The 17,717-nt window shown below is 35.4% G+C and overlaps 2 protein-coding genes across 2 annotated transcripts in view; one reads left to right on the top strand and one right to left on the bottom strand.

Annotated features, from left to right (window-relative positions):
• Positions 1-1,044: 1,044 nt before the first annotated feature.
• tlcd3bb (TLC domain containing 3Bb) lies at positions 1,045-9,441 on the top strand. The gene is made up of 7 exons (XM_016493148.1): positions 1,045-1,116; positions 2,412-2,611; positions 2,817-2,900; positions 4,274-4,496; positions 4,598-4,693; positions 7,666-7,775; positions 8,535-9,441. Exons 2-7 carry the CDS (start codon positions 2,487-2,489, stop codon positions 8,800-8,802), a joined length of 906 nt encoding a protein of 301 aa, XP_016348634.1. The 5' UTR covers positions 1,045-1,116; positions 2,412-2,486; the 3' UTR covers positions 8,803-9,441.
• Positions 9,442-16,250: 6,809 nt separating this feature from the next.
• The window catches only part of pagr1 (PAXIP1 associated glutamate-rich protein 1), a 3,293-nt gene continuing 1,826 nt past the window's right edge, over positions 16,251-17,717 (bottom strand). The window contains exons 4-5 of the mRNA XM_016493083.1: positions 16,739-16,827; positions 16,251-16,633 (exon numbers count right to left, since the gene is read on the bottom strand). Coding sequence (XP_016348569.1) covers positions 16,383-16,633; positions 16,739-16,827 — 340 coding nt within the window. The 3' untranslated portion in view covers positions 16,251-16,382. The remainder of the gene's footprint in view (positions 16,634-16,738; positions 16,828-17,717) is intronic.

The raw sequence follows: 17,717 nt of genomic DNA, 5'->3' as shown, positions 1-17,717 counted from the left end.
TGAAACTTCACAGACACATTCTGGGGACACCAGAGACTTATATTACATATTGTAAAAAGGCGCATAATACGTCTCCTTTCAATTTTAGGAACTTAGAAATGATTAGGCTCGTTTGTGAATTTTTGTTTGAATAATTTCTAATAATCTAATCACTATTAGAACAATTTCTAATCATTTCTTAATAAATTCATAATTGCTGTCCCATGCTTGATAGGAAAAAAAATTTGAGTTTTCCATAAAAGTTTGCATTTGGTCAATCAACCCATTCAATATTTGAGAATTGTAATTCCAAAACAGTCCTTTCTTTTGATTAGATGCATTCAGATTTAATTTGAGTCATCAAATTCAAAGCTATCACAAAGTCAGTAACATCATCACTCATTACTCCAGGACATTTAATGATGTGACACAGAATGGAGGACGTCTCGCTTTTTATGCGTTGCATGAAAGAACAACACAGATGTTTCCATTAGTATGGTAAGAGTTTTGGATACATTTAGACTCGAGGGATTGCCACTGACGTTTCAATTCGTTTTTCCCCAAAGCACGGCCTGAATCCTCGAACAAACAATTAGCAGATCCCACATGCGTTCTCGTTTTCCTCTCCTGAGGGACTTTGTCATGTTTTTGTCATGAAATGGTCTGACGGTGATCTCGAGCACTCCACTGACCCACATAACAGCAGCGACTGGTTGCAAAGGTCGAGGTTTGGGAGGTTCGCGCGACGCGTTATTGATCAGGAGCCGGTTGGTTTATCTGGTAATGTAAGCAGTGCGGATGGTGATGGAGACGCGCGCTGCCATCGCACTGCTGTCCTCTGCGTGATCGATAATGTAGCATCATATCAGGCAGGAGAACGGACTCGATCGAACCACTGCAGGAGTCACCGGTCGAAGCCGCATTCTCAGTGGCTGAAGCATCGTCTCGCAGGAGCTAAACCGAGAGATTTCCGAGCGGGCGGACTGAACGGAAAGCGGCATTCGCATCTTTGCGCTCCGGAGCCCCAAAGACACTGCAGAAACACACCAAAAACCATGTCGGCAGACAAAGCATGCGCCCGCTCTTCGCTGTTTGTTTCTACGGAGACGCGAGCGTCGACAGGCCGCTGACCGTCACGTATGTTCATTCATTTGGTCATTCAGAACATGTCGCATAATGTGATTGTTAGTCTGGCAGCAGCGGTGGGTAAAGTTAATCACGGCCTGCACCAATGCAGCCGACCATTATTATTCTCTGTCATGCAAATACACGAGCATTGTCTTCCATCAACCAATAACGTGACATTTCGAGAGAGGAACGTCGATATACACGTTTGTCACGTCGTAATGTTTTGTATGAAAGAATGATCGACCATTTTGCATGTAGATTGAGTCAACGTGCAGCTACTTTTCTTCTTAAACATGAGTGTTTTTTTTTTTTTTGTGATTACATGATAGCGCATTGCGCATTTTTGCCTGTTCCTGAGCCGGGATTCACGTGCATTTGTTACATCAGCTGATTTACGAGCTGTAGATGAGTCTTGAATGAATGAATGCTCGTCTAAATAGCATGTTATAGCTGCTTTAATGAAGAGGACTGTGAAGCTGTGGAGAAGCATGTTTGCATGATGATGATGATGTTTAAATGTTTGTGTGTTATTATTTATATATATATTTAGAATATTAGTGTTATTTTAAAAATTGTTGGTATTTCAGAAATGTGTATACATTTATTAATATATTTGTAATAATATGCTTAATATATTCTATAAATACTGTATTATGGCGCTGTGTTTTAAAAATTCTGTATATTATAATATTTATAAATATAACTTGTATTTTAATAATTTAATGATATAATTTATAATAATAATATAATATTAATTATTTTACTGGGAATATTCAACATATTTTTATTCTTGTTACTATGCGTCAAATTCATAAAATAGTTTGAAGAGTGCAAGTCTGCACTCTCACATGCCAATTATCCCAGGTAATGAATTTTAGTATGTATGTAATGCATTTATTTAGTGTATTGTTCATGTATAATGCATTGTGTGTACTTTGTGTTCAGTAACGGTCATCATTAAACATTTACAGTAGGTTGTATTGTATTAATAAAGGGCATGTGTGATTCAGGGCAAAAAAAAAAAGCAGGATATTATTGACTCTGATTCTGGCTGTGACATGTGACTCGGTTTGCATGTGTTAGACTTATGTTGCTTGTGACGGGCCACATGTGGTACCATATGGGGCGTACATATTAACTTGGTTTATGCAACACAATTCAGACTCAGGAGAATCCATTTTCCCTTCCTTGTTTGAGATAAGAGCTGTTCTTTATAATTGCTCTTCCAGTTTGATCAGCTACTTGCTTGCCATTCGTTTGTTTATTCATAACCCTTCAGTTCCTGAAGCTGTGTTTGGTTGCAGAAGCGGGAGCCGGACAGGAGAACTGTGGAGGGCTTTTTTGACCGCGGTAATATCGGAGTTCACCTACGAGGGACCATGTTGTCCATCTTAGCGGCGGGGTCTGTGTTTTTCCCAGGCCTTTTCCTCTTGTCCAAGCAGTGTCTCAAATCCATCCCGGGACTGCGGTGGAATGAGGGCGATGCCGTCATTGTTTCAGCCAGGTAAAAAACTCTTGCACGGGCTTAAACATGGCTTCGGTTTGGCCATGAGTAGATAGTAACATTTCACATTTTGTTGCGACCAAACAGTCTTTGGATAGATAAAAAGATCAATGTGGTCTTGAGACTTTTGGACTTCACTATATATCACACCATGAAAACATTAAAGCGCATTGGCAGCACTTACGTGTATTGTTATATTTTTAAGGTTGGTGTCATCCATCCAAGCTATTATGGCTTCTGTGGCTGGTTACATCATCTCCACCTCCTGTCAGGACATCATTGAGGACCAGTAGGTGCAACCGTCATCACTTTATTGGCATACAATCAATTTGTATCAAATCTTAATCAAAACAGATGTAGTTTTGGTGCTTTTTGATCCTAATCGCAAGAGACATAATGTGAACCTATTGATTTGTTGATGTATTTGTTTGTCAGTTCGTTTTTAAATGCATAAAGGCTATAAAAATAGAGTTATGAAGGTGTATTTGTGCAGTCAGATATGAATACCATGCTTTAGTGTGCTGAACCTATGAACATGGTCTGGCTGTTGGGCTTCAGTAATAATACAGCAAAAAGCCATTAGAACAATAATCAGATTAATTTGGTATTTTATTTGATTACACCACCATTAATTTTTTTTTAAAGAAATGAATACAAGGACACAGTAAATTAAATGCTGTTCTTTTGATCTTTCTATTCATTAATGAATCCCGAAAAAACAACATTGATAATAATCAGAAATGTTTCTTGAGCAGCAAATCAGCATATTAGAATGATTTCTGAAGATCATGTGACACTGAAGACTGGAGTAATGATGCTGAAAATTCAGCTTTGATCACAGGAATAAAATATATTTTAAATGTTTTCAAATAGAAAACGGTTATTTGAAATTGTAATAATATTTCAGAATATTACTATTTTTACTGTATTTTTGATCAAATAAAGCAGCCTTGGTGAACAGAAGAGACTTTCAAAAAATCTTACCGACCCTAAACTTTTGAACGGTAGTATATATTTGATCATATAATTAAAAAAAACTAGAATGTGCCACATTTAAGTGGTTTTATAATAATTTTATAGCATGTACACAAAATAAAAACAATTAAATAAAACAAAATAAATTGGTGGAGCTCACGAAGTTAACATATAAAATTAAGAATATACATTTTTTATTTTCCAGATAATATTTTAAGAATTTGTTTTGACTTTGAGAATTTAATAGCAAGTATTTAATTTAGCCAGCAACGTGTCTTTATAATATTGAATATTTAAAGTTTTTATACAGTACATAAAAATACACATCTTTTACGTTTTTAAAAACGGCATCAAAGTTTTGAAACCCCCTTGTGGAAAAAAAAAATTCTTAAAAGTAGATAAAAAAAAAATTGTTCTAGCAGAGAATATAATCAATAAAATAATCATCAAAAACACTCTTAAGTTCAACTAATTGCATTTAATATACATTTTAACTATTATAGATTTTCATTTAATTCCAAATAACATGCATGTAAGTGTCTCTAAACATTACATTCAGTTCAACACTTACGTATGTTATTTCCACAATAAGTACTCTTTTTAAAAGTATGCTTTTTCACAAAGAAAGTTATAGACCTGCTTCCCTTACTGATTCTCAGCCCATCAGTCTCTGTGTTTCTTTCTCAGGCATTGGCTGACCAGCTCCTACATCCTGTTTGCTGTGCCGTACTTTGTGTATGACATCTACGCCATGTTCCTGTGCTACTGGTACAAGCTCCAGGTCAAAGGCCACGAGGTAGACAACGGCTCCAAATCCAAGGCTATGGCAGTGAGAGGCTACCTGCGGCGAGAGTTCCTCATGATCCTGCATCACGTCGTCATGGTCACCGTCTGCTTCCCCATCTCTGTGGTAAATAGGCTACGTTTTAAAAAACCAGAAACTCAAGTTTTCAGAGAATCTGTTCATATTCAGATCTGCTCTCTCTCGCTCTTTCTCACGTTGTCTTCCAGTTCTGGAGGCAGGGAAAAGGTGATTACTTCCAGGGTGTCATGTTCCTGGCTGAACTCAGCACACCGTCCGTCTGTCTGGGCAAAATCCTCATCCAGGTACATTCATTATTGATTAGATGAGTGCTGTGGTATTTTTACCCTGATTCATCATTCTCTGCTTTAGCCTTAACAATGTGTGTTGTAACATTAAGCACAACTCCAGTTATGTCGTACTTTAATACATTATTCATAGTGAAGTGTGTTTACAGAAGTGCTGACTTGACATATGCAAGCCTGGCCTGTTTCACAAAGACAACCTGAGACAAGTTTACAAAGACAAGCTCCAAAAAAAGAAAGAAAATTATGATATAATTTACTCTAATGTCGTTCTTATGTCAAAGCTTAAAAAATACAAAAAATTTAAAATAAGGATAAAAAATAAAAAAAAGTTTTTATATGAGTTTATATCTTGCAATTCTGAAAAACAGGCTTAATTATGAGAGATAAAGTCACCATTACCTTTTATTTATTTATTTATTTATGTTTTTTCCGTGTTGGAAACAAGCTTCCATATGTTCCATATATGAAAAAGAAGTGTGCTTAATTTTACTGAACACGCACTTGTAGTGAACTTCAAATCTTATAAGTATATTTTTAAAAAGAGAGACACTTTCAAGATTATGCTTCTTAACACACTTAAGTACACTATTAAAAAGTGCACATAGTAATAATGTCAAATTAAAAGTTTTACTTTAAAGTGCATTTTAAATCATGATGTTTTAATAACCTTTGTCATGCTTTAAAGACGTTCACTTATTTCGATGTGTTGGCTAACATACTAAAGCACATGTAAAGTACTTGATTATCATTTTAACTAGGGCTGCACAATAAATCGCATGCGATATTTAACGAGCATCTTATCAGTAAAGCCGGTTCTGTAATCAGCGGTAAATCTCCATCACCTGCGGGCTTTCACATTGAGCAGCATTAACTACACAGAGCCGTTGTTCACTGACGAGCTGCGCAAAACCACGTTCATATTCGCGCGATTTTTTGCGCAGCTCGTCAGTGAACAACGGCTCTGTGTAGTTAATGCTGCTCAATGTGAAAGCCCGCAGGTGATGGAGATTTACCGCTGATTACAGAACCGGCTTTACTGATAAGATGCTCGTTAAATATCGCATGCGATTTATCGTGCAGCCCTAATTTTAACAGTAGTGTTTTTTAATTTTACATTTAAAGTTACTATGCTTTAAATGTACTGAATTGCAACTTCATCATAACAAATGTGTAATTATAAATAAATTTAAATACATGACATACAGGTTTCAATAGAGATGACAATACAAAGTATATTTTAGTTTACCATAAATGCTTGTCAATACCTTCGGCAGATTACTTTAATCATATTTCAAAGACAATTGACATATTTAAGAAATTACGTATAAAGATGAACTTAAGTCCTACTTAAGTGGGTCATAAAAGCACCCTTAAGTTGATCTAATTGTAATTATTATAAATTTCAACTATAATGCATTTTCATTTCATTGTAAATAAAATGCAGTAAAGTGTCTGAAAACATTACATACAGTACAGTTCACACTTAAGTATATTATTTTAAATTGTATTATTTCCGTAAAAAGTACTCCTTTTAAAAGTACTTCTTTTCACAAGTGTGACTTTATATCTTACACAAAATTAGATATTTTGAATAATGATTTTTTTTTTTGGCCTTTCAGTGTCCATTCAGTGAAACCCAGTGGGGTCCAGTGTTATTTTAAGGCCAAAACACATTTTTCTTCTTTTGTGTTCCTTAGGAAAGAAATAAAAATAGAACTGCTTTTAAGACAATGCAGAAAAGCTGAGCGGATGTGGCGGAAGACGAAACTTGAAATTCACTATAGCATCTATAAAGACAGCCTTCGTGCTTTCAATGTGGAACTAGGCAAAACACCAGTCCTCAGGTCCTTACACTGGCTTCCAGTTATATTTAGGATTGATTTTAAAGTACTTTTACTCATTTATAAATATCTCAATGGCCTAGGACCTAAATACGTTGCAGATATGCTCACTGAATATAAACCTAACAGACCACTCAGATCATTAGGATCGAGTCTGTTAGAAATACCAAGGGTTCACACAAAACAAGGGGGGTCCGCTTTTAGTTATTATGCCGCCCGCAGTTGGAATCAGCTTCCAGAAGAGATCAGATGTGCTAAAACATTAGTCACATTTAAATGCAGACTCAAAACTCATCTGTTTAGCTGTGCATTTATTGAATGAGCACTGTGCAATGTCCGAACTGATTGCACTATATTTTATGTATAATCATTTTCTATTCTTAACTGTTTTAAATTCATTTTAAACCTCTTAAATAAATTTTAATCATTTTCAGAGTTTTTAAATTCCTTGTTTTATTGTTCTGATAATTTTTTTTATGATTATTTTCTTTTCTTTTATGCAAAGCACTTTGAATTACCATTGTGTATGAAATGTGCTATATAAATAAACTTGCCTTGCCTTTTAAACTTCTTATAATAAAAGATATGCAAGGGCTGAACATGTTCTGTTAGATTAAGTTACGTGTGTCTTATTGCTCTTCCCCGTCACCCTCTCAGAGCCTCATGTATAGCCTCATATCCACAGCCGTCTCTCAATATAGCTCCCGAATTTAGATGAGATTTAACACTTGATATAATATCCAGCTCTCCACCCTGTCCACCCTCCTCCAGCCTCCAGTATATGGAACAACACAGTTTAGCTTGGTACTGAGCCAGGTGAGAGGATGTGTGTTCACCACTGCTGAGTGTACAGCAGACGTGTGGATCAGTTACATGCTACAAATCCAACATTACACATCTATCTATCTATCTATCTATCTAATTAAGTGTTCAAAAAGAAGTCAACCTTGAAGTAGAAAATTAAATAATGAAAATGTAGGATATGACCCCTTTATTCTCAACAGTGTGAAGTGGTGTGTTTTATAATTAATCGCACTCATTCTTTTTCTTCTTTCTCATTTTCCCTTCTTTCATCAAGTTGTATGGCTTATTCTCTCTGTCTTTTTCTCTCTCTTTCTCACTGTTAAGTACAAGCAGCAGCACACGCTTCTTCACAAAGTGAATGGAGCTGTTATGCTGATCACTTTCTTCCTCTGTCGAGTCCTTCTCTTCCCCTATCTCTACTACGTTTACGGAAGGTATGTCTCTCTTAAAGCGTTTGAAGGAATAGTTCAAGCAAAAAAAGAGAATTCTGTCATTATTTACTCACCCTCATGAATTTCAAAACCCATCTACTGTTATTTTTTCTTCTAATGTCTAAACCGCTGACAACAAAAGTGAGTACACCCCTAAGTGAAAATGTCCAAATTGGGCTCTGGTGAACTCCATGCCCAAGAGGGTTAAGGCAGTGCTGGAAAATAATTGTGGCCACACAAGATATTGACACTTTGGGCCCAATTTGGACATTTTCACTTAGGGGTGTACTCACTTTTGTGGCCAGCGGTTTAGACATTAATGGCTGTGTGTTGAGTTATTTTGAGGGGACAGCAAATTGATGCTGTTATACAAGCTGTACACTCACTACTTTACATTGTAGCAAAGTGTAATTTCTTCAGTGTTGTCACATGAAAAGATATAATAAAATATTTACAAAAATGTGAGGGGTGTACTCACTTCTGTGAGATACTCTATCTATCTATCTATCTATCTATCTATCCATCTGTCGTTCTATCTATCGTTCTTTCGTTCTATCATCCATCCGTCCATCTATCCATCTATCTGTCTGTCTGTCTGTCTGTCTGTTTTATCTATCCATCTGTTTTATTCATCATCCATCCATCCATCTATCTGTCCGTCTGTCTATCAATCTATGTTTTATCTATCCATCTGTTTTATCCATCCATCCATCCATCCATCAATCCATTTTCTTTGTTTCTTAATTTTTGCTTTCTGTCCAGGTACGTCTCTATTCCCTTCTACCGGGTTCCTTTCACGGTGCCCTGGCAGTGTAATCTTGGAGCGGCTCTGCTCATGGCCCCGCAGCTCTACTGGTTCTCCCTGATCTGCAGGGGGGCCCTGCGCCTGTTCACCGGTAGCTCCTCGCGCTCCCGCAAACCCACGGCTCCGGTCAAGCCCGATTACGAAGGACACGAGTCGCTGCCTCAGCCTGCCAACGGATACAGTACACAGATGGTGGGTCGGGACACGCCCACAATGTCGCACTGAGGGGGAGGAGACTATGCTAATGAGACTAAGCAAAGTAAAAAGGGGATTGGATGAATGCAATGATGAAGTGGCAGAGCAGAAGGGCAGGTTGCCAAGGAAGTAAACAGAGTGATTAAAGAGGTACTGAAATAGACTAGATGCCCTGTAACGCATTACAGCACAGCATTATGTTTAGTTACAGGGCTCGTGTACTGTGTATATAAGACATGCTTTAGTAGATCAAGGGAAGCAAAAATGCCGGAAAAATCAGTGGAAGTGTCCACACAACGGCCAGATGTGTGTCACATCACAACTGAGGCAATAAGTGCATATTTTATGTGAGAACATTTCTGAACCAAGACAAGAACTTTTTGTTTGAGGCACTTTGAAAGGTCGCAGAATGTCAGACTGGGGCTGAGGTCTCGTGCCTGAGGTCTGTTCTTTGCATATATTACTGTTGTGTTGCAGATGCATTGTTCATAGAAATGTCCTCGATTATTATATTTAGCACTGGTCTACAAAGAGCAACCCAAGGTGTCAGGCATTATCAAGCTTGACTGTCTCTATAGAGTTCAGGAGAAATGCCTCTCGTTGGGTTTAAAGGGACAGTTCACCCAAAATGAAAATGTACCCACTCTCATGTCGTTTAGATGCTATATTATTTTAATTGTGAAACACAGATTTGAGATGTTAGGCAGAATGTCTGAGCTGCTCTTTTCCATTCTATGAAAGTGGATGGCGATTTATTTTGTTCCAACATGTAAAAAAAATCCATAAAAGGACCATCTTCACTACTGTTTAAAATTTTGCGGTTAGTGAGATTTTTTTTTATTTTTTTCAAGAAATAAATACTTGGGGAAAAAAAGGTAAGGATGCATTAAATTCATCAAAATTCACAGTAAAGAGATTTATAATGTTACAAAAGTTTTCTATTTCAAAATAAATGCTGGTCATTGAACTTTCTGGAAAATTTCTTTAATATTACGCTTAATATTTTTTATATTAAATAGTATAAAAATATTAAATATTAAGCAGCAAAAAAAAAAAAATCAACATTGATAATAATAAATGTTTCTTGAACGGCAAATCAGCATATTAGAATCATTTCTGAAAGATCATGTGACACTGAAGACTGGAGTAATGATGCTGAAAATTCAGCTTTGATCACAGCAATAAATTACATTTTACAATATTTTAAAACGAAAACAGTTATTATAAATTGTAATAATATTTCACAAAATTACATTTTTTTTTCTGTATTTTGATCAAATAAATGCAGTCTTGGTGAGCATTTGAGACATAACAAAAATCGTAATCACTCCAAACTGTTGACTGGTAGTGTAAGTATATTAAAATTAAGGCCAATAGTATAATTCTATACTGTTTTGTCTAAATAAATAAAAAATGAAACCCTAAAGACAGAATGAAAAATGGATAATAATTTTGAGATTTGCTAAAATGACATTTAACAGTTAAATATGACTCCAAAATTAGATTTACAAATCTGTTCCGTACACCAGTGTAAAACCAGTGATATTTTAGTATCACTGAGATACTATTATTGTTTTTATTACTAATTTGAATTCGTGTTTATGTTTTGTTTTCCATTTGAATTTTAGTTAAATATTTAGTAATTTTGTTTTGTGTTTTTGTCTTATTTCTATAGTTGTTATACATTTTTATTTCATTTTTATTTTAGTACATCAAGTTAAACTAAAATATAAGAGATATTGTATACATTATTTTAATGTATTTTTTTTTTCAAGTAACAAAAATGCTTTTTTTTAATGGTTTTAGTTTTAATTAAATCAGTTAAACTATAATAACCCTGCAGAAGACTGTAATATAGCGCATAAATCACTATCCGTTTGGATGGAAAACAGAAGCTCGACATTTTACCAAATGTCTACTTTTGTGTTTCACAAAACAAAAAAAAAAAAGACAAATAAGACATTGGAATGACAACAAACTATTCCTCTACCACAGCTGATCCATGATGACACTTTGGGCCCAATTTGGACATTTTCACTTAGGGGTGTACTCACTTTTGTGGCCAGCGGTTTAGACATTAATGGCTGTGTGTTGAGTTATTTTGAGGGGACAGCAAATTGATGCTGTTATACAAGCTGTACACTCACTACTTTACATTGTAGCAAAGTGTAATTTCTTCAGTGTTGTCACATGAAAAGATATAATAAAATATTTACAAAAATGTGAGGGGTGTACTCACTTCTGTGAGATACTCTATCTATCTATCTATCTATCTATCTATCCATCTGTCGTTCTATCTATCGTTCTTTCGTTCTATCATCCATCCGTCCATCTATCCATCTATCTGTCTGTCTGTCTGTCTGTCTGTTTTATCTATCCATCTGTTTTATCCATCCATCCATCCATCCATCAATCCATTTTCTTTGTTTCTTAATTTTTGCTTTCTGTCCAGGTACGTCTCTATTCCCTTCTACCGGGTTCCTTTCACGGTGCCCTGGCAGTGTAATCTTGGAGCGGCTCTGCTCATGGCCCCGCAGCTCTACTGGTTCTCCCTGATCTGCAGGGGGGCCCTGCGCCTGTTCACCGGTAGCTCCTCGCGCTCCCGCAAACCCACGGCTCCGGTCAAGCCCGATTACGAAGGACACGAGTCGCTGCCTCAGCCTGCCAACGGATACAGTACACAGATGGTGGGTCGGGACACGCCCACAATGTCGCACTGAGGGGGAGGAGACTATGCTAATGAGACTAAGCAAAGTAAAAAGGGGATTGGATGAATGCAATGATGAAGTGGCAGAGCAGAAGGGCAGGTTGCCAAGGAAGTAAACAGAGTGATTAAAGAGGTACTGAAATAGACTAGATGCCCTGTAACGCATTACAGCACAGCATTATGTTTAGTTACAGGGCTCGTGTACTGTGTATATAAGACATGCTTTAGTAGATCAAGGGAAGCAAAAATGCCGGAAAAATCAGTGGAAGTGTCCACACAACGGCCAGATGTGTGTCACATCACAACTGAGGCAATAAGTGCATATTTTATGTGAGAACATTTCTGAACCAAGACAAGAACTTTTTGTTTGAGGCACTTTGAAAGGTCGCAGAATGTCAGACTGGGGCTGAGGTCTCGTGCCTGAGGTCTGTTCTTTGCATATATTACTGTTGTGTTGCAGATGCATTGTTCATAGAAATGTCCTCGATTATTATATTTAGCACTGGTCTACAAAGAGCAACCCAAGGTGTCAGGCATTATCAAGCTTGACTGTCTCTATAGAGTTCAGGAGAAATGCCTCTCGTTGGGTTTAAAGGGACAGTTCACCCAAAATGAAAATGTACCCACTCTCATGTCGTTTAGATGCTATATTATTTTAATTGTGAAACACAGATTTGAGATGTTAGGCAGAATGTCTGAGCTGCTCTTTTCCATTCTATGAAAGTGGATGGCGATTTATTTTGTTCCAACATGTAAAAAAAATCCATAAAAGGACCATCTTCACTACTGTTTAAAATTTTGCGGTTAGTGAGATTTTTTTTTATTTTTTTCAAGAAATAAATACTTGGGGAAAAAAAGGTAAGGATGCATTAAATTCATCAAAATTCACAGTAAAGAGATTTATAATGTTACAAAAGTTTTCTATTTCAAAATAAATGCTGGTCATTGAACTTTCTGGAAAATTTCTTTAATATTACGCTTAATATTTTTTATATTAAATAGTATAAAAATATTAAATATTAAGCAGCAAAAAAAAAAAAATCAACATTGATAATAATAAATGTTTCTTGAACGGCAAATCAGCATATTAGAATCATTTCTGAAAGATCATGTGACACTGAAGACTGGAGTAATGATGCTGAAAATTCAGCTTTGATCACAGCAATAAATTACATTTTACAATATTTTAAAACGAAAACAGTTATTATAAATTGTAATAATATTTCACAAAATTACATTTTTTTTTCTGTATTTTGATCAAATAAATGCAGTCTTGGTGAGCATTTGAGACATGACATAAAAATCGTAATCACTCCAAACTGTTGACTGGTAGTGTAAGTATATTAAAATTAAGGCCAATAGTATAATTCTATACTGTTTTGTCTAAATAAATAAAAAGTGAAACCCTAAAGACAGAATGAAAAATGGATAATAATTTTGAGATTTGCTAAAATGACATTTAACAGTTAAATATGACTCCAAAATTAGATTTACAAATCTGTTCCGTACACCAGTGTAAAACCAGTGATATTTTAGTATCACTGAGATACTATTATTGTTTTTATTACTAATTTGAATTCGTTTTTATGTTTTGTTTTCCATTTGAATTTTAGTTAAATATTTAGTAATTTTGTTTTGTGTTTTTGTCTTATTTCTATAGTTGTTATACATTTTTATTTCATTTTTATTTTAGTACATCAAGTTAAACTAAAATATAAGAGATATTGTATACATTATTTTAATGTATTTTTTTTTTCAAGTAACAAAAATGCTTTTTTTTAATGGTTTTAGTTTTAATTAAATCAGTTAAACTATAATAACCCTGCAGAAGACTGTAATATAGCGCATAAATCACTATCCGTTTGGATGGAAAACAGAAGCTCGACATTTTACCAAATGTCTACTTTTGTGTTTCACAAAACAAAAAAAAAAAAGACAAATAAGACATTGGAATGACAACAAACTATTCCTCTACCACAGCTGATCCATGAAGGGCCTCTTTGGATCAAATGAAAGACAAACCCACATCAAATGTAATTAAACCCTGTCTGTCAGAAAGAAAGAGGCAGCTCGGGGTTTGGTAATGTATTATTTTGTACATGCTCAGAAAGCAAGCGTCACACCTAATAGAAAGTAGCTACCTTGAATGTTCTCCGATTCGACCTGTGATCCACCGTAAGGTGGCTTTAAACGCAGTTTTACCACGAAAATCGTTCAACATTTGTAGTTGGCTTTACAATATCCCTACTATAACCTCTTTAAAACGAGTCACGAGTCCTAAAACCCTGCATATGTTATAAAGGGACATGATCCAATATATATTAAGCTGCCTTATCCCTGTGGAAACTCTTATTCTTCATCTTTTACTCTTTAGTTTTGGCTAGAGGTGAGTTTCCTCCATTTAAACAAATGCGATACTTTACATAGTCAATGTGAAATTTTTTTGCACTTTATTCATTTCGTTGTCACTGAAGACATGTTGTTCGTCTCACGGTTCCTGTTATTTATTGTGGTTTAAGATATTTATGGTTTTAAATTCTTTTCAGCCTGTCAGTCTCGGGGTTTTGTTGTTTATGGGTCACTCAAACGATCTCATCTCTGTCTAGTCATAAATCAAGGATTCATTTGCAGATGAATTCAGCCTAGTATTTTTTTAATTTAATAACACCGCTTGCAAGTTCAACCGTACCACTTATCAAACAGGAACGAATAACATTGCAAAGTAAGTTTTTGAAGCTTAACCAAATGACTGTATGCTGATTTCAAATTTATACAATGAAAAAACAGGTGCAAAATGTCAATTGCGCTGAATTGGGTATATGACTTTGCATGTGTATACTCCGTCTTTGTCCCTTGTGAACCCAGTGTGCTCCAATATCGAACGTAAATCCAAACTATTTAACCCTAGTGAACGGCAACGACTGCTTTTGATGGTTTTCTTTTGGAAAGCATTTATGTTTTAGTTGATTCGACTTCTTTTTTTTTTTTTCCATATGTAAACCTGTTGTAATTCAGTCTCATTGCAGAAATATATACTCTTGTCTCATATGCTGCATGTTATAATGTCGCTTCTCCTAGTCCGTTTGTGAACGTGCCGTACGGGGTTTAATTGAGACCTCGATAATGTCGAGCATGAGTCTCAATGTCTGCCATCATGACCTCTGCGGAGACATCTGGAATTAAAACGAGCTTAAAAAATGGATCAGGATTTTCACATCAAATGTCCTCTTGATTCCTCTTATTAATTTGAGAGCCTGTACCAGACAGGTGATGCTTGGAATCCAGACAACGCAATTGAGGCTAACAGGCCACAAAAAGATTCACGCTAATACAGCGGCTTACGTTCCACCTTTTCTCCCTTCGCAGAATCGTTTATGCGCTGAATAGAAAGTCTGGGAGATTTCCGATTTCAACATCGGATGTGATTGTTTCTAATTACTTGATAAGGATTGTTGAAACTCGTTCAAATTCAGAGCAGTTTGCTAATGAATCAATCATTTGCTTACAAATCAGACATCACTATGGCTTGCGAACAGGTTTATATGGAAGCTTGTTTCCACCATGGAATAAAAATATAAAACCGGTGATTTTTTTCCCTCTATGAATCCTAAATTTACATCTCACAATTCTGAGAAAATTCGTCTTTTCTCAGAATTTACATCTCAAAATTCTGACTTTTTCCCCTCTATGAATCCTAAATTTACATCTCACAATTCTGAGAAAATTCGTCTTTTCTCAGAATTTACATCTCAAAATTCTGACTTTTTCCCCTCTATGAATCCTAAATTTACATCTCACAATTCTGAGAAAATTCGTCTTTTCTCAGAATTTACATCTCAAAATTCTGACTTTTTCCCCTCTATGAATCCTAAATTTACATCTCACAATTCTGAGAAAATTCGTCTTTTCTCAGAATTTACATCTCAAAATTCTGACTTTTTCCCCTCTATGAATCCTAAATTTACATCTCACAATTCTGAGAAAATTCGTCTTTTCTCAGAATTTACATCTCAAAATTCTGACTTTTCCCCCTCTATGAATCCTAAGTTTACATCTCACAATTCTGAGAAAATTCTTCTTTTCTCAGAATTTACATCTCAAAATTCTGACTTTTTCCCCTCTATGAATCCCAAGTTTACATCTCACAATTCTGAGAAAATTATTTTCTCAGAATTTACATCTCAAAATTCTGACTTTTTCCCCTCTATGAATCCTAAGTTTACATCTCACAATTCTGAAAAAATTCTTCTTTTTTCAGAATTTACATCTCGCAATTCGGACTTTTTTTAATTGTAGAAATTGGGGTTTACATCTCATCAATTTTTTACATTTTCCTCAGAATTCTGACAAAATTTTTTCTTCAGAATTCAGTTTTCATTTTGCAATTCTGTTTTTTTTTCCCCCCTCTGTATGTCGTTAGTTTACTTTTTTTCTTTAAATTCTAAGTGTACATCTTGCAGTTTTGAGAAGATTCCGAAAAAAAAAAAAAAATCGCAATTGCGAGATATAAACTCGCATTTTATGAGAAAAGTCAGAATCGTGAGATATAAATTCACAACTGCGAGAAAAACATTGTCTTTTTTTCTGAGAATAGTGAGGTAAAAAGTTGCAATTACTTTTTACATATTTTTATTCCATGGCAGAAATCAGCTCGCAGAGGTTTAGCCCAAACAGAAAATAATTTTCTACTATTTTTAAAGAAAAAAACCCCCCAGAAAAAACAGTAGGACACCAGCAGCTAGGCATTCATTTATTTATTCGCATAAAAAAAAATCCGAATAAAAAAGACAACATCAGTAAAATAATAGCATCTCATTTGTCCAATGCAAAACGATGAATTATGACGATTTAGGGTATAAACCCAAAAAAACCTGGCTTTCACTCAAGCAGTCTGTTGTTTCCCTCAGTATCTCCTCTGTCTGGGACTGAAGACAGTGCTGGGGTCGCTGTCTCGCTCTCGTTCTTTTTCCCGCTCTCGCTGACTGTTGGGCGACAAGGGCTTTTCCACGACAGGCCCCGACCGCGCTTTATCGCTTTTAAAAAGATCCCGGCCTGTCCTCAGAATCTGCTCCTCGATTTTTCTGTGACGCTTCATGTCCGACAGCACTTTGTCCAGCCGGGCCTCGCGCTTGACCGTCGAGCGGGCAGAGGAACCTGGGAAAGAGAGAAAAGGATGAACACAAGTCAGCATTATTCATTTATAATGTGTGTCTGCCAAGATGACCAAATCCATAGACGTGGACAAATGTTTGATCATACCTGGTGTTCTGCGGCGACTGAGAAAAGAGTTTTTAGGAGTTGCCATAGTCTGTTCCTCGTCGAAATCAAATTCAGTTGGCGTGAGGTCCCTGCAGGACATATAAATAAATCAATATTTACATTCTTTGTAATTTAAAAATGTATATTATATTTGCACACACACACACATTGAGTAAATACTGGTGTCTCATTTGTACACAATACCGGTCAGAGGTTTGGAATAATTCAGATTTTGAGTCTCTTCTGTTCATCAAGGCTGCATTTATTTGATCAAAAATACAGTAAAAATGTGAAATATTATTACCATTTAAAATAACTATTTTCTATTGTAATATATTTTAAGGTGTAATTTAATTATTTGATGCAAAAGTGAATTTTCAGCATCATTACTCCAGTCTTCAGTGTCACATGATCCTTCAAAAATCATTTTAAGATGCAGATTTGCTTCAGTTATTTTATTTGCCTGCTATAATGTTATTATTGCTCCTCAATGATTAATAATGGTTCTTATTCTCAGTATGTAAACAGTTGTGATGCTTCATATTTTTGTGATTCATTTTTTCAGGATTCTTTGACGAATAGAAAGTTGAAAAGAACAGCATGTTTTTTGTTTCAATAGAATTCTTTTGTAACATTATGCACGTTTTTACGGTCACTTGTGATTAATTTAATGTGTCTTTGCTGAATAATACTTATCTCAAACCTTTGAATGGTAGTGCATCCACAAAATATTTAAGTGCCAAAAAACTAGGGCTGGGTATCGATTCAGATGTTCCAATTCGATTCGATCATTACGAGGTGATATTTGACTCCTCTAACTTTATTAAAAGTATGACATCTTTTGTCAAATTCTTAAAAAAATTATATTTTATACGTTTTTTAAAAATTGTAATTAAAACGACACAATAAGAACAAGTAGAATAAGAAATATAAGTTACCAATCAAATTAAATCAGTATTAACAAAATTAATTTGTAGAG

This window comes from Sinocyclocheilus anshuiensis, unplaced genomic scaffold (assembly GCF_001515605.1).
Source record: "Sinocyclocheilus anshuiensis isolate Anshui unplaced genomic scaffold, SAMN03320099.WGS_v1.1 scaffold546, whole genome shotgun sequence".
NCBI lineage: Eukaryota > Metazoa > Chordata > Actinopteri > Cypriniformes > Cyprinidae > Sinocyclocheilus > Sinocyclocheilus anshuiensis.
Note: the sequence above shows the minus strand (reverse complement) of the source record. Positions and strands in the feature narration are given on the sequence as shown.